The sequence below is a fragment of the Leptodactylus fuscus genome, chromosome 4 (assembly GCF_031893055.1).
Source record: "Leptodactylus fuscus isolate aLepFus1 chromosome 4, aLepFus1.hap2, whole genome shotgun sequence".
NCBI classification, from domain to species: Eukaryota; Metazoa; Chordata; class Amphibia; order Anura; family Leptodactylidae; genus Leptodactylus; species Leptodactylus fuscus.
The window spans coordinates 161,453,114-161,473,897 of record NC_134268.1 but is presented as its reverse complement, the minus strand read 5'-3'; the positions used below and the strand labels follow the sequence as shown (position 1 = coordinate 161,473,897).

The window sequence follows — 20,784 nt, the reverse complement described above, 5'->3', positions numbered from 1 at the left end:
TCAGGCGGCACTATGCCAGGGCCCCAGGGAGGGCGGCATTTTTGCTTCCCTAAGCCAGTCCAGGACAAGCTGTCCTGGACTGGCTTAGCACCGAGCGGTGGTTTGGGGAGGCCACTGGAGCAGCGCTGCTCCGGCAACCTCCCCTCATGCCCAGGCAGAGAGCAGGTCATCTCTGTGCCTGCGAACGGCGCTAAGCCACGCCCCCTCCTCCCGGGGGGGGGGGGGGCTTTCTGTAGTTCGCCTCGGGCTGCGAAAGGGGAAGGTTCACCCCTGCACATAGCCCCACCAGAAAATGCGTGTGAACTATAGACCTGACGCATCCTCCAGTGAAGCAGGTATTATGAAGTATGACATGCTAGAAACCCAATGTCTATGGTCACTTAATGAGGTAGACCATACAGCAGAGCATCTTTACTAACCCTGTCCAATTTTTACAGAATGTAAATTTAGACTAGACAGTCTTAGGCCAGGGCCCCACGTGTCAGAAACGCCGCAATTTTACCGACACCTGAAAAAATCGCAGCGTTTCACAGTAACTGCAAAGTGGATGGGATTCATGCCCACTTTTGAAATTTCTGTTTAAAGCGCTGCAGGAAGAACTGCGATGCGTTGCCGCCATGGTTTTTCCCCCAGCGCTTTATAGCTGCGTCCCATGGGGCCTTAGCATTAGACTTTATTCAGATCACGTTTTTTACATCAGTTTAATGGAAAATGCAAAAAATGGACATCAATGTTAAACACATACGATTTTTTTTTTTTTTAAAGACACAAAAATGTAGTACACCACACTTTTGTATCTGTCCCAAAAAAGAAGAGAGAGCAACTGATCAGTTTTTTTTTAAAAAAAACATTAATGTCTATGGAAACAGATGGCCATCTGTTTGCATCCATTTTTTATACATTTTTTGCAACCTTTAAACTGATGTAAAAATGTGATCTGAATAGAGCCTTACAATGCACCAAATTTCTCACCTTGGTTTATGCTGTATGATAATTCTAGAACACCTTCAGTTTAGTATAAGTTTATATTACCTATTAATTTTGCTTCAATTCTACTACATACTGTCACAGCTAAGCCGTACACCCATGGCAGGTAAGAAATGTGGCATAAGGCACGCAGGCCAGTTTTGTTTCCACAAATGAAGGCAGAATTCTGGGGCATTTCCCTTAGTAAATCTGTCCCGCTGTGTTACGTCTAGTGCTGGAATTGGTACATGGCACAAAAACTCTCCTTCAATCTTTGTCTCGCCACCTTGGACACTGCGTTCAATGTACATTTTCATATAGAGATTCTACATTCAGCTAATTGGTATTCTACATCCAGTGTGTCCAATGGGGACTCTGTACATATTGGGTGGCTGCTGGTAGCCAGATATCCGTAATAATTTAATTAAAAATACCCAAATAAAATATTACTTTGTTCTTTCCAAGTGTCTTTCCATCCCATTGCATGACAGTTGATCAGTCTTCCATTGACAGGCCAGCAAATCTATTGCTGAAATCACACTGGGGCTGGTTTTCCAATGTGCTGGCCAATATGAGGTTTAACCGTTTTTTGCTTGCGTTCCCTTTTTTCTTAGGCTTGGCTGATGGCGGCTTAGTCCTACTCTGGAAATAATTCTGAGGGATTGTAGACATTACAGCATGAATGGAGTCCTGATACAGCTTCTCAAGTGATGGACATGACGTAAACAAGGCTTCTGAAGAGGATGACGTCTTTAGCTTCTGAACCATATGATACACCAGAGAACCACTGTAAAGTCTAAAAAGAAAAAAAACCTGAAATGTCATATTTTAAGGCTAGGTTTTAAAAGTGGTCAAAATGGACAATTTCAACCAAAATATTTGTCCCTGAAGTAAAAAACTAACATTTTCGACCACTGATGATGAAAGACTTGCCCAATAGTTGACTGTATATGGTACAGTTACGTGAATGTTGAATGGACTAGAATGCTATCATTGGCTTAGTATCTATTTTAAAAAGAATGTGGTTGCAGGAAAGCTTGAACATGAAATTTTACAATTTTTTTTTTTTTTTAATAGTGGGCAATTCTTCCAACCATCAATTAACTTCAATCTAATGAATAAGGTTCTTGAAACGTACAAGCAGTTTACAGTATATACTCGAGTATAAGTCGACCCGAATATAAGCTGACCCCCCTAATTTTACCACAAAAACCGGGGAAAACTTATTGACTCGAGTATAAGCCGAGGGGGGAAAATGCATGACATTCTGTTTGTGCTCATGTTAATCCTAGCCGGCTTCAGGCCTATATGGTAATATCCTAGATGTCACGTGGTCTGCGATATTACAATATAGGCCCAAAGCCTGTGGTAGTAGTAATAGTCTGTTACTGCTCGCACAGGCTTTGGGCCTGTATGGCAACAGGCTGCTACTGCTACCATAATGCTTTGGGCCTGTATGATAATGCCCCAGACGTCAGTGAGCAGGCCGGGGAAAAACAAACATTAGGTTCTCATACTTACCGACCTCGCGCTGCTGCTCCCGCTGCCGCCACTGCTCATCTTCTCCCGCAGCTGCTCCTGCGTCTCAGCGTAGGGGGCGTGATGACGCCGCCTGTGCTGAGACGCAGTAAGACATCATCGACATACGCCGGGTGTGGGCCTGAGCTAACGTGGCCACGTCACCCGGTGTGTGTTGTAGCCGGGGGAGGGGGTCAGGACTGGAGCAGAGGCCCGCTGCAGCGAGTCAATACAGTCGAGTCAATTACCGTATTGACTGGAGTGGTAATTTCACTGGTCCGCAGTAAAAGACATCTGTGGGAGGCCGCTGGAACAGCGCTGCTGCCGATAGGTGGTTGGTGATGCAGCGCTGTCTCCAGGGCCGCCTTAAGATGTTTCCAAGGCAGAAAAGATGCTATGGAAACATCTTGGGGCGGTCCTGGAGGCAGCGCTGCCTCACCACTCACCTATCGCTGCTCCAGTGGCCTCCCACAGGTGTCTTTCACTGCAGACCAGTCATATGACATTTTCAATTACCGTATTTACGCGAGTATAAGCCTAGGCGCACTTTTTCAGCACAAAAACTGTGCTGAAAAACTCAGCTTATACTCGAGTATATACGGTATGTTTGTCTAATCTATGATGTTAGGGGGGAGTTCACACTACCGTTGTAAATGTCTGTTGCTGTCTTCAGTCATAGTATGACAGCAAAGGACATTAAGGCTGGTCTTACACGGCCGTAATGTAACTCCGTAAATGGTCTGCAATTGAGGGTTTTCAATTGCAGACACATTATATTCAATGTGGCCTTTTACACCACCGGATATTTTATCCGTGGTGTGGCCGGGCCACAACCGTGGTCCGCAATTTATACAACATGTCCGTAATGTCCATGAATTGCGGCACTGCACGGACTCGCCCATAGAACTCTATGGGCGAGTGCAGCAGGACACGGACATCTGCGAGCCTATGTTGCTGATCAGCAACTTGCGGACCATACATTCAATACAGTCGTGTAAGACCAGCCTAAATTGTTGCAGAGATAAGTCAATACACTGATCCTGTGTCTATTCCCATTGACACTAATGTAAACATCTTCCGTTACAAAGGTAAACAAACATGGCGGAAGCTAGCATGTTGTTTACATTAGTGTCAAAGGGAATAGACACAGATTCAGTTTGTGACTCTTCTAATGTCCGTTGCTGTCAACCTATGATGGAAGACAGCAATGGACATTTACAATTGTAGTGTCAACTCTTCCTTACACTGGAGCAAATCTACTAAAGTGTGCTAGAAATCTGACACACAATTCTGGAACAAAATATCACATCTAATATGTGGCATAAATTTCCAAGCAAATGACACAAATCTTGAGCATTTCAAAAGAATCACCCCAGGGTTGTGTCCCCCCCCCCCCCCCTCCTTGAAAAGTAGTCATGAACGTAGAATCAAAATCTACTACTGCCGATGCCGTCACCCATGTCATACTATATATCTGTCAGGACACTGTGAGGATGATGTCATGAAAGGTGTATGAACTGCTGTAGATAACATAGGGAAGGTAATTGGGTAGGCTCATTAGTGTCTGCAGGCAGTGTCTCCTGTTGGCCCAGCAATCCATGCTAGAGAAATGAGGTTACGCTGATCATGTGACCTATTGAAGAAAGTGAAAACAAGATAAGGAAAGACACTATGAGTAGACTATTATTATTATTTAGAGGATTATCTGAAAAGACAATATAATGGTAGTAGTATCTAACTACTGGACTAGTCAGTCTAAGTGCCTGATGCTGGTGTACTGTTACGGCCTCTTCACATGGCAGAATCTGCTGCTCAATCTAAGGCGGATTCTGCCCCCAAATCAGCAGCATATTCTGCCTCCCAAAGTATTGAACAGTAGGTACAGATCGCAGCAGGGCACGTAACAAAATAAGCATCCTGCTCAATCTTGCCATGGATTATACGGTTCCAAACTCCATGCTCATTAGACCCATTCACCTGGGCCTAAGCCGTGGCAGAACGAGGATGCTCTGCTTCAGTATCACGCTGCCTGGAGGTGGGAGATGAGGAGAAGATCCTCTTCATTCTCTTTAGTATGACTATACCCGTAGACGGTCTAGGTGTAGTATTGGCTTAGTAATTTCAGTGCATTTTTTGTAACATGACATCGCATCTTAAACACTGCCCTTTTTTTTTTATTTTTTATAAAAGTTGTAAAAGTATTAAACACTTGATAAACGTGGCACACAGCATGTTAGACAATTTTATGGTGCAAACTAGGACAGATTTTGTTTACTAAATCTCACCCAATAGAGTAAAAAAAATAAATCATTGGGGCTCTAGACCACGTTTATATAAATCTAAGGATTAGTAAATCTGCCTTGTGACGCTAGGACGTACTTGCACATTAGTTACGCTGGGTGTCTAGTTGGCAGTATAGTGTATTATAGCTTTAGGGGTGCTATGATGTCATTTTGTGGACCATTACTTGACTGTGAAGGCGATGTGATCAGCAAGCGGACATCATGACTAAGCTGAAGCTGCTCCCCCCACCGTGGCTACTGAGGTTACTTGGCATATGACTTCTTACACTGTCAAAGATTTATAACTTCACTTTGAAATATTACAGAAGGCACCAACGGAAAGAGAATTCCTTGATCCTATATTTGATGGAGCCAATTTATGGTGGAAAAACCACCTGACAGGTTGCCTTTAAACACTGCCAAATGCTTTGTAATGGCAGCTACCATGTCATGCCTGTAGAGTCTGACAGCTCTATAACTGTAGGATAAACTCTGAGATCTCTCCTGTGAAGCAAAGTTATATTATTAGGGCACTTTCACACTGTCACAGTTGAGGTGTAGTAAAATTGGACTGGAAAAAAAAAAAAATCACATGTATTTTTACTGCAATTTTTGCAGGTGAAACGTATAAAAAATGTGCTTCACCTGTAAAAGCTGCGACCACACAGCTTTTTTGTTCCCAGTTCTCAACCACACTGTGTAAACATACCCTTAGTGCATCAAATACCGAGCTTGGCCTATGTAATAGATTTATTCCTCTTATCTGACCTGGTAATATCAGGCTCTGGAAGAGGCCTAGACAGAAGCTGATTGAGGTGCATGAATATCTGTAAGCAGCACTGCCATTGGCACAATAGGTGGACGTCTTCCAGATTTAGTTTCCTGTGCTGGGCACCTTCAGTCCGCATTTTCCTGATCTGTTCGCACACTGATGTGAGGGCTTCTTCGTGTTCTTCTAAGGAAACAGAAATAAAGGAAAACATCTACTGTGAATTTACAAGTGACCATAAACTAGATCTCCTCCTCCTCCTCATCATCACAAAATTAAAGAATAGAGCCCTGTAAATGCATACACTTAGCTAGCAAAGCAAATCTTTAGCTGTTGCCCTGCTTCCCCCATGTAACAGTGTGGTACGGGCAGTCATAGTTGGTGAGTGACATTATCGCCTCCGGTTACCCAGACCACATGAGGAAAGTGGTAGTCTGAAGTTATGGGGACATGCATTGGCCTAGACTGCCATGTTTTGCCGATACCACAATATTCATAGTAGTATTCCTATGTAGACGTTAGCTTTGGATTGGCAAAAATTCCAAAACATGGCAGCTTTCTTGCAAAACAGCCCTACACCCGCATATGGATTTTGTCTGGCGTTGTAGATGGATTCTATCTACTAATTCAAGACACTGCTCTTCCGCCAGACACCAGCAATGCTTCTGTTTACTGACCTTTATGCTTATACATTTGGCCACATCTGTCCACACAACTTGGGAACAGATGTGGCATGGTTTTAGGAAGAAAGCAGCAATGCTTTTTTTAATCCAGGATAGGAACTTTAAAGGGATCCTATCATTGGATACCCTTTATTTCTCGACTGCACATGCCCGGGCCACAAGAAAATGGACGCTTACACTGTAAGCTATGTAAGTGGCCATTTTCTTGTGGCCCGAGCATGCGCAGTCGGCTCTGCCCGAGGCCTAGAAAATTGAAAACCCAGGATGGAAGAAGACGCATGAAGAGGCGTCGCTGGAGAGTTCTCTCGCATCATTGGGGATGCCTCCAGTGCTGTTTGAGCGCTGGGGCCCGCCCCCAGTACTGGGAGAGAACTCATTTGCATACCGAAGAAAACCTGGTTTTCTACTGAACGGCGGTGTAGAGAAGACATCTAAAGGTAGGAGACGAATAGCCTTTCTTAAGGCTATTCCGACGTGTTATCGAGAAAAAAAGGGTATCCAATGATAGGATCCCTTTAACATGAGAGCTGTGCTCAGCTATTTAATCCTAATTTATCTGGTTTCTCTGGCACGGTTCTGGCTCTCATGTCTCTAACTCCTTCTTCACATCTGTGTTTGTATTCCGTTCGGAGGAATCCCCATGCAGAATCCCATGAACGGAATACAAACGCAAATGTGAACGAGGGGTAAGACTTGCATTGAGGGTTGTTGGCCTTGGCAGAGGTGTGTAAACTTGGAACTTGAAATACATTATAATGGGTTGCATTGTTAGCAGTAACTACCGGCCCTGGACACTGAAAATGCCCCCAAAATCCTCCTGCCACATAAAATATACCACTATTGTAAATGGCACATGATAGATAAATTACAGATTTTGCATTGGGGCCCAGGAGCTTAAAGTTACGTCTCTATAAGGACACAACACATTTTTATACTTGAATATTTACCTGGTTTATTATCAATGTTAAAGGCTTCTCCGCATACAATTCCCATGATGAGAGCTTTTAGGTGATACAGTTTTACTTTTGGTTCTGCTTGTCGGATCCAATAAGACACTATAGCCAGTGTAAGCTTATAGGTAGGTGGCATCAAATCCAGATCAGTCATTTTCATATCAAGGCCCCGCAGCAACAGTCGGAAACGGGTTTCCAATGAAAGCTAAAAATGAAGGTCGTAGGTGTATATGCATTCTAAGCAAAGACATTATTGCTGCTATATTACTACATCTTTCATAGTGGGTATCCTAAATGAGCTGTCAGGATACTAGGTGTCTAACCCTGTCTGTTTTCAGCATGTAATTGTCATTTTCTTGCATTAGGAAAAGTTATGCAAATTTGCAATATACTGTGTATGAAAAGGATTATCAGCCTTGAATATTAAAGGCCTATCCTTAGGTTAGGCCATCAATATTACATCTGTAAGGAACCTACTGTGGGGCTACTGGAGACCAGACTCTTATTTGTTATCCTTTGGATAGAGGATAATTGACAAAAAGGGAAAAATTGTATAACTATTCAGTATATGAAGAGTAAAAATTGATTGCTAAAACCGGAGAATCCCTTTAGCTCATTGTGTGAGCAATATCAACATCATTATCTGTTATGCCACATATATTGCCTTTTATCTAGTCTAGGCTGATATATAAAGTTACTGCAGAACTGAATGCAACTTATAATTTAGGAAGATGCTACTTTCCATTAATAAGAACGTACGCTGAATCCCAGGGTGCTGCTTATTTGGGTATAGATAAATTCTAGAGATGAGCGAGTACTGTTTGGATCAGCCGATCCGAACAGCACGCTCGCATAGAAATGAATGGACGTAGCCGGCACGCACGTCCAAGCGGAAGTACCAGGTGCATCCATTCATTTCTATGGAGCGTGCTGTTCGGATCGGCTGATCCGAACAGTACTCGCTCATCTCTAATAAATTCACTTTTGTAATGACTGTCTTACCTGTGGAAGTTTTGAGAGGGAAAGGTCTTCACTGATATCATCAGAACTTATCTCTACTGTGGATCTTCTTAGGGTAGTCTCCAGTCTATCAAATTCATCAACCCGAAGTTCCTTGCTTCTTGGAGCCTCATGTTGTGGATCATGCGATGTATTTAGAAGCAGTGCATAAATCAATTTGCGGACAGGCCTTGTAATAAAATGTGCAGATGGCTTCCTAACATCCTCAACCTGAGAATGAAGAAACACTCTTCTCAAGACCAGAACATCACTAAGCAATGGAGACAGTTCACCTCTTGCTAAAGCAAACTGCACCCATTCAGGCACATTGAGCTTCACTGCAGTTGGTGAGATGTATAAACCTCCTACAAAATAGCTCTCAAGGTTTACAGTCTCACAAAGACTATATTCTTCCATTGCAGAATACAAGAGCTGCCTGACCATGTCCCGGTCCTTCAACCTAAGATAGTTCAGTACATTGTCCATGGCTTCTTCAACATCTGCAAACCCAGACAGCCAAATCAATAGGCCATTTATTCGAGTGTGTCTTCGTCCACCATGGCTGGTATTACCTACTGGTAAATGGACCTTACTGAAAAAGGTTTCTAAAGCCGGCAAGCTGATGTAGTCGTTCCCTGTCAGAACAGCAAAGAGTGGCAACAAAACCATGTTCATATTATTATAAAAATGGCACAATTTCTGAGCAGAGTAACATTTGGCTGGAATGTAGCACTGATGACCGTCCTTCATAGAGACAATGTTTTTCCACTGAAAGGAATTCAGAGGACAATATCCGACCTTTAAATCAAAAATGCAAAAGTCACTGTCAAAGGAGAGTATAGGACAATTCCAGAGATTCGCTAGCGCAACTATTTCTCTATCTGCTTCGAAGAAACACTGGACAAAGGGGATTTGGAGGTTTCTCAAGACCTGTATGCACACTTCTCTACTCAGCAGAGGAAGCACACTGCCACCTCTGCCCTCCGCAAGGCTTTGTGCCATGTTAATTTTGTCCCTGAAGCGTTGTTTTTGGGTTTCCAATTTCTTTTCTGATATGTCACAACCGCCATCAAACACAACATAGGCTTGTATGTTGCACACAGACAAACTTTGAAAGAATTTATTAAGGACATCAGTGAATTTGTCGTAGTCTCCACCATGCACAAGATCCAAGCCAGAATCAAAGTATAATTTGTGGTACAGATTGTTACCGTCTATAATTAATTTTGTGTCCTTCAACTTCAGTTCATGGAAGAAATTGCTATGAGAACACACAAAGCTCATAAATCCTTGAATTCCCATGTTGAGGACGAGGTCAGAGGGGTCTGTAATAGAAAGGATAAGAAGTGTTACTTTATGTTCACTTTCACCATGTATCCATAGAGATATATTAAAGGGGCTCTATCAGCAAAATCATGCTGCTAGAGCCCCACATATGCGTGGATAGCCTTTAAAAAGGCTATTCAGGCACCGTAAATGTTATATTAAACTACCCCCCCCCCCCCCCCCCCCGTTTTAAAATAAAACCCTAAAAAAGAATGTTATCTACTTACGGATCGTGCACGCTGGGCGGACATTCAGGGTCCGCCGTCTTCTTCATCCACGCCTCTTCTTCCTGCGATGTCCTCGGGTCCCGTCCTCCTCCGGCGCTCGCGAACTGACACTGATAAAAAAAAAAAATGGCCTGGGCGCCTGCGCAGTAGCTGTAGTAGAAGCCGCATGTTACTGCGCATGCGCCCAGGCCATTTTTTTTAATATCATTGTCAGTTCGCGAGCGTTGGAGGAGGACGAGACCGGAGGACATCGGAGGAAGAAGAGGCGTGGATGAAGATGAAGACAAACCCTGAATGCCCGCCCACAGTGCACGATGCGTAAGTAGATAACATTCTTTTTTAGGGTTTTATTTTAAAACGGAGGGGGGGGGAAGTAGTTTAATATAACATTTACGGTGCCTGAATAGCCTTTTTAAAGGCTATTCACGCATATGTGGGGCTCTATCAGCATGATTTTGCTGATAGAGCCCCTTTAATATTTGCCTTCCCCTGCAGACGCCGCTCTCATTTTAAAAAGGGATTTAGAGCAGGATTCTGACGGCTTTCTATGGAAAATTCTGTTCTTTTTTTTTCCTTGCACAATTTAGCATTAAAAGGGTTTTCTCATCAAAGCAACTTATGCTGTGGGTAAGTTGCAGATCGGTGGGGGGTGTCGTTGAAATGAACAGAGCGGGGGCAAACATTTATGTCTATTGTTCCACTGAAACTGGGGAGCATCTATGGTCTTGTGGCTGGTTGGACATCCATCGGTATGTAGATACGTTGCATGGGCGGGTAAACCAATTTGAACAGGTTTTTAGAAAATAATAATGATATATAGAGATGCTAGTGACCATTATGTTGTTTACATTAGTGTCAATGGGTACGGACACACAATCAGTGACAGTTTAATGTCTGTTGCCGTCATCCTATGACAAAAAACAGCAATAGAAATTAGTAACGGCAATGTGAACTCCCTCTATGAATATGCAGGACTATATAGTATACAGGACAAACTATGGTCATTTTAAAGGATTTAGTATCTAAATGTTTTTATACTATTTTCCACTTTTTGCAGCTGAAATAATAAAATCTTCTGAAGTTTATCTATCAACATTAGCTGAAGAAAGCCCGACAGGGTTGGTAGGCCTGCTCAAGATGACTTTGGGTATGTGATTTGCCAGGAGACCAGGGGTCTATCTGTATGGTAGCAGCAATATAAACAGAGAACAGATTGTACATTGGGGCTCAGGTAGATGGAGTGAAATCACTATACAACATTGGTGTGAGGCCAGGTTAACACATGACAAATTACTCTTCTGGAAATCTACAGTAATATCTATATTTGTATCAAAGATTTTGTTGCAGGTGCTACATTCAGAAAGTGACATGCTGCAGATTATATACAGCACACCAATGATCAGCTTGTTAATGTGATTTCTAAGATCTTCTCTGCTTGACTATTACTCAGGGGCGTAGCTCTAGGGCAGGGGTAGGGAATGTACGGCTCTCCAGCTGTTGCAAAACTACAACTCCCAGGATGCATACTGGCTCTGCTGTTCTGGGAACTCCCATGGAAGTGAATGGAGTATGCTGGGAGTTGTAGTTTCACAGCAGTTGGAGAGCCGAAGGTTCCCTACCCCTGCTCTAGGGGGGTGCAGTAGTGACAGTCCCTAAAATACTCCACAAGGTTGATCCCTTACAGATTATACATTACACCTCCATTGTATTCTACCTAAACCAATCTGCAACGTAACCCCGAAGGTAGGTTAGTAGCCATGTACTAGTCACACACATCACATCATAGTCACAGCCATCAGTGGTGATCTTACTATGTACTGTGCTGGAGAGAGGTGAACCTGTACTGTGAGATCACATACAAGGAGGAGGAGACGCTGTTACAGGACATGTCCCAATGGAGAGTGTACGAGAACCTGCAGAGCTTCAGGCCAAGCAGCGCTGACATCCAGGAAAGCTGACACAAGAGAACGCGGTAGGATCACATGACACCCAGCCGCCGCCGCCGCCGCCACCATGTATTACGATCAGTCAATTACCAGACCCGAGTCCCCAGCAAGAGAAGAAACATCCGTGCGCAGCTTGATGACGTCATGACAAAAGAACTCTATAGTCGCGTGTAGCAGCGGTCAGCTGACAAACGGTTTCCATGGATACTGAAGTGTAAACAAAGATCGGTGACAGCGAAGGAAACATTGCATGCTCAGGCGGAAAGTTGGCAGCTCCGGTATTACCGGGAGACTATAGAGGTAAAGCAGCTCTCTGATTATATCGCAATAGTACCCGATATTATCTGTCACAATAGACATATGTTGTTCGTCTATCTAATGGTAATCCTATTGAAGAGCCCCATAGCAAGGGTGGCTGATACCAGAGAACAATAGATTCTTCTCAACTGCATACCAAAATGGAGACATGTTATAAAGGTTCCCTATACACAAAGTAGTTTATTGTCAGATGTGCTGGGATGTCACAGCTGGAGGTTCAGCACCATATTATACTGGCTGCAATGGTGAAGCTAGCCCCTCTGCTGCCTGAGGCGACGCCCAAAAGACGCCCGTCCCCCCAGACTGAATAGCGATTGTCCGCCTCAGGCAGTGTGTGTGTGTGTGTAGGGTGGGGTGGTTGTGCTAGTGGTAACATTACAGTCAATACAATGCAGTAATATTATTTTGTGCAGTAATACTTACAGGAGACATCTTCTCACATTTCCAGGCTCCCTCATTTCCATATGTCTTCCTGTCTTCCTCTTGGACCGCCATGACTACTTCTTCCAGCTGTGACTTGAGTCTGTAAAGTTTGCAACACAGACATCTTTGACTCCTCACTTCTCCACGCGCCCAACCCAAATATATATATATATATATATATATATATATCCCACAGCGTCCCTCCACCCTATATTATGCCCCACAGTGGCAAAATAGATTGTGGGGCATAATAGAGGTTGTAGGGGGCCGCTGTGAGGCATAACAAAGGTTACAGGGGCCATAGACCCCCGAATATAATAATCAGAGACCCAGGGGAGGTGAGAGAACATAATAAACTGTTCTACTCTCCGGGATCTGATGTTACTCCCAGAAGGCCTCCGGTCTCTATGGAAATGTCCCAGACGTCATGTGGTCGTCAGATAGATAGGTTAGTGTCACAAGAATTCAGGATATCAACTCAGCCTTCAGATGTATAGGTTAGAGTCACCAGAAGCAGCATATCAACTCAGCCTGCAAATAGACAGGTTAGGGGGAGTTCACACGGAGTAACGTGCCGCATGATGTGTCACGTATACAGCGTGTGAGACTTTGAGTGCCGTATACGCTCCCATTGATTTCAATGGGAGCCTGGATTGTATACGCCGCATTATTTTGCGGCCGCAAAATCACGGCTGCAAAATAACGCGGCGTATACGATCCAGGCTCCCATTGAAATCAATGGGAGCGTATACGGCGCACAAAGTCTCACACGCCGTATACGTGCCACATCATGCGGCATGTTACTCCGTGTGAACTCCCCCTTAGAGTCACCAGAATGCAGCATATCAACTCAGCCTGCAGCCTGAAACAGATTGTTTTTGCTCCTTGTGAATCGGTGCCTAGATATCAGTATTTTTGTCAATATGCAAGTTAGCTCTTTGGAGCACTGAGGACATTTTTGCTTACTTCTTTAGAGCAATGACAATGCCCTTATTGCTCCAAAGAGTTAATTTTAATGTTGACAAAAATAGCAATATCTCAGATCTTACAAACCTTTGATTTTTGCAGAGCATAGGAGGGGACAGGAAGTCTCTTTATTTATCCTCTTCTGCGGGTGCTTTGGTTATCTGAGACGTCAGCAATTCCACTTTACTCTTGTTGCTTTTACTTAGAGTAGAGCGAGGTCGGTCATGTGACCACACTCTACAGATCTAACAATTAGAGGCGTCTTTGGCTCTCTTCTGTAGACTGTCATGTGTCGCACTGGGATGTCTAGGGCCCGACAGTGGAATTGATTCTAGGGGCCCAGCCTACCACTAGCATACCCCTGTCCCCATAATATACACTCACTTACAAAAGTATTTTTACCCCTTGAACTTTTTCATATTTTGTCACCTTACAACCACAAACTTAAATGTATTTAATTGAGATTTTAAGTGATAGACCAACACAAGGTAGCAGATAATTGTGAAGTGGAATGAAAATGATACATGGTTTTCAAAATTTTAATCAAATAAAAATCTGAAAAGGGTGAAGTGAAAAAGTATTGAGCCCCTGTACTCTGATACTCCTAAATAAAATCCAGTGCAATTAATTGCCTTCAGAAGTCACTTAAAGGGATCCTATCATTCAAACATATTTTTTTCTCACTAACACGTTAGAATAGCCTTAAGAAAGGCTATTCTTCTCCTACCTTTCGATGTCTTCTCCGCACCACCGTTCGCTTGAAATCACGTTTTTTGTCGGTACGCAAATGAGTTTTTTGCTGCACTGGGGGCGGGCCCCAGCACTCAAACAGCACTGGGGGCGTCCCCAATGCTGCGAGAGAACTCTCCAGCAACGCCTTCATCTTCCTCAGGAGCGTCTTCTTCCGGCGCAGGCGGTCAAACTTGTAGGCCTCGGGCAGAGCCGACTGCGCATACCCACAGGCCACAAGAAAATGGCCGCTTACTTACTGTGTAAGCGGCCATTTTTGTTGTGGCTGCGGGCATGTGTAGTCGGCTCTGCCAGTTTGACCGTCTGCGCCGGAAGAAGACGCATGAAGAGGATGTTCCTGAAGAAGATGGAGGCATCGCTGGAGAGTTCTCTCACAGCATTGGGGAAGCCCCCAGCGCTGTTTGAGTGCTGGGGCCCGCCCCCAGTGCTGCGAGAGAACTCATTTGCATACTGACAAAAAATGTGATTTCAAGCGGACGGTGGTGCGGAGAAGACATCGAAAGGTAGGAGAAGAATAGCCTTTCTTAAGGCTATTCCAACGTGTTAGTGAGAAAAAAATGTGTTTGAATGATAGGATCCCTTTAAGTAGTTAATAGCTGTGTGTGATTTAGTCTCAGTATAAATACATCTGTTCTGTGAAGGCCTCAGTGGTTTGTTATAGAACACTAGTGAATAAACAGCATCATGAAGACCAAGGAATTCACCAGACAGGACAGAGATAAAGTTGTAGAGAAGTTTAAAGCAGGGTTAGATTATAAAAACATATCCCAAGCTTTGAGCATCCCAAAATGGAAAAAGTATTATACAACTGCAAACCTACCAAGACATGACGTCCACCTAAACTAACAGATGGAGAAAAGAGAGCATTGGTCAGAAAAGCATCCAAGAGGCCCATGGTCATTTTGAAGGAGGAGCAGAAATCCACAGCTCATTTGGGAGAATCTGTCTACAGGACAACTATATGTTGTGCACTCCACAAATCTCTCCTTTATGGAATAGTGTCAAGAATAAGACCATTGTTGAAAGAAAGACATAAGAAGTGCCGTTTGCTGTTTGTCATAAGCCATATAGGGGACACAGCAAATATGGAAGAATGTGCTGTGGTCAGATGAGACTAAAGTTGAATATTTTTTGGCCTAAATGCAAAGCGCTATGTGTGGCAGAAAAGTAACATCACCCTGAACACAGATCATTTTTACCGAAACAGATCAGCAGTACCTAGCAGGAAAAAAAACCCCATTGAAGTCAATTGGAGGCTTTTTTTTTCAGCACTGAAATTCCACACCAAATTCCTCACCATTTTCCTTTGTGTGAATGGACCCTTAAACACAGAACACATGCATGCTTGACTATATCGAATGTTCATCTGTTGGTGAGATAGTAAGGAACAGTCATTTGCCCCACAGCTTTGGTATTTTTGAAGTAGTCATATATACACTGGACATAATAATAATACATTTTATTTATACACCGTCAAACTATTTCTGCAGCACTTTGCAATTTGTAGGGTTTAAGTACAGAAAAAAAGATACAATTACAGAGTAATAATTCACACAATGGGATTTAGGGTCCTGCTCGCAAGAGCTTACAATCTGTGAGGTAGAGGGGGTGACACAAGAGGTAGCAGGAGCGGCATCGGAGGTAGCATTGCTTATACAGTGGAGAAGACATTTTTGCAATAGAGGTTACTCTTATCACATGTAAATAAAGCTGTATGAGCCGTCACCAGTCGTGTCCTTTGATGTACAGATGGTACTTGGACATATGAAGTTACAGTCTGATACAGCATTATATCCTGTGGCGTAATGTAGGAGCGTAAACAGGGGAGAGTTTATTTTCAGGATTCTAATAGTGGAAGGGTTTACATTAGGAATTGTAATAGGCTTGTCTAAAAAGATGTGTCTTTAGTTTGCGCTTGAAATTGGGAGTTAATCTGATTGTCCAGGGTAAAGCATTCCAAAGAAGTGGTGCAACTCGGGAGAAATCTTGGATATGTGAGTGGGACGTTGTAATAATAGGGGATGCTAGTCTTTGGTCATTGAGTTAAGGGGAGCACGGCTTGGGCGATAGAGATGAGGGAGGAAGTGTAGGGAGGTGCAGCATTATGGAGAGCCTTGTGGATGATAAGTTTATATTGTAGTCTGTATTGAATCTGTAGTGACTGACACAAACCTGAGGCATTGCTGTAGCGTCTAGCCTGATAGATGAGCCTGGCTACTGAATTCAGAATAGATTGTAGAGGGGAGAGTTTAGTAAGGGACATAAAGTAGGTCTTTGGTCACGCGTCCTCACAGCAGACATATGGCTGAACCTGCCAGCTGTAACTTGCTAAAACTTTGGCCCTTTGTTTCTACTGTATGATTAGATAACCCATTGTGCTGATATCCGCGGGTTACTCATTATACAACAACCATTGTAACCCCGGGATGTAATTACAGAGCGCGCGTCTCTCCTTCGCTTCTTGTAAAATGATTTCTGAATTTACCAGTTTACCATTGTGACTCTGTAGGAGAGCGGGCGCTGACTACTTCTACTGTACAGTACAATTAATGTCACTTCATTCCATCTATAATTTACACATCTTACCCCCCGTAATGTTATTTCACCTCATTTCTGTTCTGTCACGCGCGCCAATGATTTATCTATGTAAACTCCTGTGCGTCATGGCTGCTATTAACATATCATAGAAAAAGAAGTGAAATACTTCATAAAACTCTTGTTAAAACATCAAGTTCTTTTGTCAGTTTGTAATAACTGGTTTCTGTGCTGCTCCCGTCTCTCCACAGAGTAAGTTCCTGTTAATGACTTTGTAATAGCATGCCATTAGTCTGTGACTAAATAAATCTAAACACAATGAGAGGTGCTTATTAGCCGGATAATCCAAGCATGTATTTGTGTTCAGCTGCAGCAGGATAAAACACATTTTAATAGTAAACGCCCAATACTTAACTTAATGATGTCCATGTGAACTGCGTTAATATATAGGAACATTAACGTATATAATACACTAGCAGGAGGACCCTACTTTGCACGGGTATATTTCATTTTTTGTTTGCATTAGCATCATGTGATCATGTGTATCCCAGTATGTATATCATTTAAAAACCTGCTATCAGTTGTTACCTGGAGTAAGGCTCTTCTACTTCTCTACATACACAGCTCTGCTACGTCTCTACATATGCACAGCATACCCAGCTTTGCTACATCTCTGCATAGGCACAGGATACCCAGCTCTGCTACATCTCTGCATAGGTACAGCATACCCAGCCCTGCTACTTCTATGGATAGGTACAGCATACCCAGCTCTGCTACACCTCTGCGTACGCACAGCATACCCACCTCTGCTACATCTCTGCATACTCACAGCATACCCTGCTCTGCTACATCTTTGCATATGCACAGTCTACACAGCTCTGCTACATTTCTGCAAACACACAGCATACCCAGCTCTGCTACATCTCTGCATACCCACATGGCCTTGCTACGGGTTGTGAGAGAGTGAAGGGTGTGGTCTGGGAGGACAAGTATATTCCAGCCAGGCACCTAAAGGGTGTTTGGTAAAGGCCCACACCAGGGAGGTCAGCTGGGTAATCAAGGCCTGATATAGTCTGTGTGTGAGGACTAGGAGTGTGGCACCACACTGACAGAGCTGATCTTTCCAGACCAAATCTACAAAGCAGGTACTGTGCCACCCGTTGTTGTTGCAGGAGACTGATAGCCAGGCTTCTGTATAGTCAGGAAAAAGTTTTGCAGTGTTTAAAAGTCAGTTTAGAATAGGGAAGAGGAGCAGGAAAACAGCCTAGTAAGAGCAGAAAGATGCTATTCTCTAGTTTTTATATAATCTCCTAAACTTTTCATATATGTGCAGAGTTTGTAAAAATTGTGTTCTGATCAAAGTTTGTTACTTCCATGTGGCTGCTGTTCACACTTCAAAGCAGCAGCTGAAGCAATATGGTAGCCCCTATAAACATAGAAAATAAGATTAAAAAAAATCTAAACACATTACAAAATAATCTACTGCCTTTAACAGTCATCTATTGCTCTTACATCGCATTGCTATCCCTTATAAACAATGCGCATGTCAACCCTAGTGCTGAGACAAATATCGAGTTACAGCCACAATGGGCAGGTCTGAAAAGCAACAATTTCTAGTTTGTCATTGTTTACTGCGCATGAATCTATATTTTTGCTGTTGTGTATGGGGGTGTTTGAAGAACATTTTTAATATACTTTATTAACCTACACTACTTCCTCTTACTAGAAAACGGGCTCTCAAATTCCCCCTAGCAACACTATAAATAATGTGTAGTCCATCACATATACACTACTAGCTTGTGCCCGCGACTTCATCTGCGGGTTGTTATTGGCGATGAGCTGCTTATAATTAGCCAAATGTGGTTGGCGGTGATCCGCCTGCGCCCGCGTGTCGGCTCTGCTACAACTGTGCATATGCGCAGCAGCCCCAGCTGTATTCACATACGTATGGAGAGCAGAGCAAGCTGTGGTACCGCGCTGCCTCAGTTCGGCTACATCGGGCAATTCTGTGTTAGACACAGCTGAATGGCTGCTGGTGAAATTTGATATAGTTTGCCCTTCCCCCCAGCACAGTCCGAAGACCACATGCCCCTGTGTTACGCACACAAACTGCTAGCGCGCTGTCTCAGCTCTGCTACATCTGCTGATTTAGAATACAGGCTTGTGTTGTGTGAAAGTGTCTGAGCAGCTTGTGTGTTAGACACGACTGAACGGATGTTGCTGAATTGTACAACAGTTCTCCCCCTTCTGAGGCAGAACAACAGATTCCCCGTCCTACTTACTGAAACTCTATAGCCGATATGCTCCTCTTGGCCACAAACAGCCTGCATGTTCTGTAGTCTCCTGATCTTCTATGAGACTCCATTGTGTTCAGCTTGCACACTATCCGCCTCCCTCCTGTTTAGCTCCACCCCCAAATTAGCGTGTAGCTCTGCCCACCTCATAGCATGAGCCTATGGGACGGCTGAAGGGCCTGTGATGTCATCAAAGGTCCTCAAACAGAGTGTGTGTGTAAATTCGTGCTTAACGGTCATGTAGTGACGTAATTTACCGGGATAAAAAGTAGCCTATATTTTAGTCGGGGTTCCTAATGTATGTGCCAAATTTCAGCCAAATCTGTTCAGCCGTTTTTGCGTGAATGAGGAACAAACATACAAACTTTCACATTTATAATATTAGTATAAGTATATTATATATATATATATATATATATATATATATATATATATATATCCTACTAATATTATAAATGTGAAAGTTTGTGTGTTTGGATGTTTGTGAGTTTGGATGTTTGTTCCTCAATCACGCTAAAACGCCTGGACGGATTTGCGTGCAATTTTCCACAAACATAGTTTTCCCTCAGGATTGAGTCACAGGCTACTTTTGGTGCCACTAAACAACATGGCTTCCTAGCAGGAGACTCACAAAAGCAGGACTCCTAGCCCCAGCTATAGACTCACACACACTGCCTGGCATTTCCTGCCTCAACCTGCCTGCACACTCCTTACTGTCACCTCAGGAGTAGCCCTCACTCTACTCACTCACATTTACATATAGCTTTCCACTATACATACACAATACAACACATCACATTGTAATTACATGTATCTCCTATCACTGCTATATACAGTACCTGATACATATATACTCCTGTACACAGGCTGTATATACTATATAATTACATGTATTACCTATCACTGCTATATACAGTGCCTGATACATATATACTCCTGTACACAGGCTGTATATACTATATAATTACATGTATCTCCTATCACTGCTATATACAGTACCTGATACATATATACTCCTGTACACAGGCTGTATATACTATATAATTACATGTATCTCCTATCACTGCTATATACAGTACCTGATACATATATACTCCTGTACACAGGCTGTATATACTATATATTACATGTATTACCTATCACTGCTATATACAGTGCCTGATACATATATACTCCTGTACACAAACTGTATATACTATATATTACATGTATCTCCTATCACTGCTATATACAGTACCTGATACATATATACTCCTGTACACAGGCTGTATATACTATATAATTACATGTATCTCCTATCACTGCTATATACAGTGCCTGATACATATATACTCCTGTACACAGGCTGTATATACTATATATTACATGTATCTCCTATCACTGCTATATACAGTACCTGATACATATATACTCCTGTACACAGGGTGTATATACTATATATTACATGTATCTCCTATCACTGCTATATACAGTACCTGATACATATATACTCCTGTACACAGGCTGTATATACTATATATTACATGTATCTCCTATCACTGCTATATACAGTACCTGATACATATATACTCCTGTACACAGGCTGTATATACTATATAATTACATGTATCTCCTATCACTGCTATATACAGTACCTGATACATATATACCCCTGTACACAGACTGTATATACTATATATTACATGTATTACCTATCACTGCTATATACAGTGCCTGATACATATATACTCCTGTACACAGGCTGTATATACTATATAATTACATGTATCTCCTATCACTGCTATATACAGTACCTGATACATATATACTCCTGTACACAGGCTGTATAT

The 20,784-nt window shown here is 42.9% G+C and overlaps 2 protein-coding genes across 2 annotated transcripts in view; one reads left to right on the top strand and one right to left on the bottom strand.

Annotated features, from left to right (window-relative positions):
* Window positions 1-246: 246 nt before the first annotated feature.
* Window positions 247-11,746, bottom strand: ASTE1 (asteroid structure-specific endonuclease 1). Its single transcript, XM_075271295.1, has 5 exons — window positions 11,535-11,746; window positions 8,174-9,495; window positions 7,166-7,376; window positions 5,535-5,721; window positions 247-1,762 (listed from the first exon to the last, which is right to left on the bottom strand). The coding sequence occupies exons 2-5, from the start codon at window positions 9,470-9,472 to the stop codon at window positions 1,462-1,464; spliced, it is 1,998 nt and encodes a 665-aa protein (XP_075127396.1). The 5' UTR covers window positions 9,473-9,495; window positions 11,535-11,746; the 3' UTR covers window positions 247-1,461.
* Window positions 11,747-11,851: 105 nt separating this feature from the next.
* Window positions 11,852-20,784, top strand: part of NEK11 (NIMA related kinase 11) — a 171,500-nt gene continuing 162,567 nt past the window's right edge. The window contains exon 1 of the mRNA XM_075271296.1: window positions 11,852-11,969. The gene's annotated coding sequence lies outside the window, so the exon portion shown is untranslated. The remainder of the gene's footprint in view (window positions 11,970-20,784) is intronic.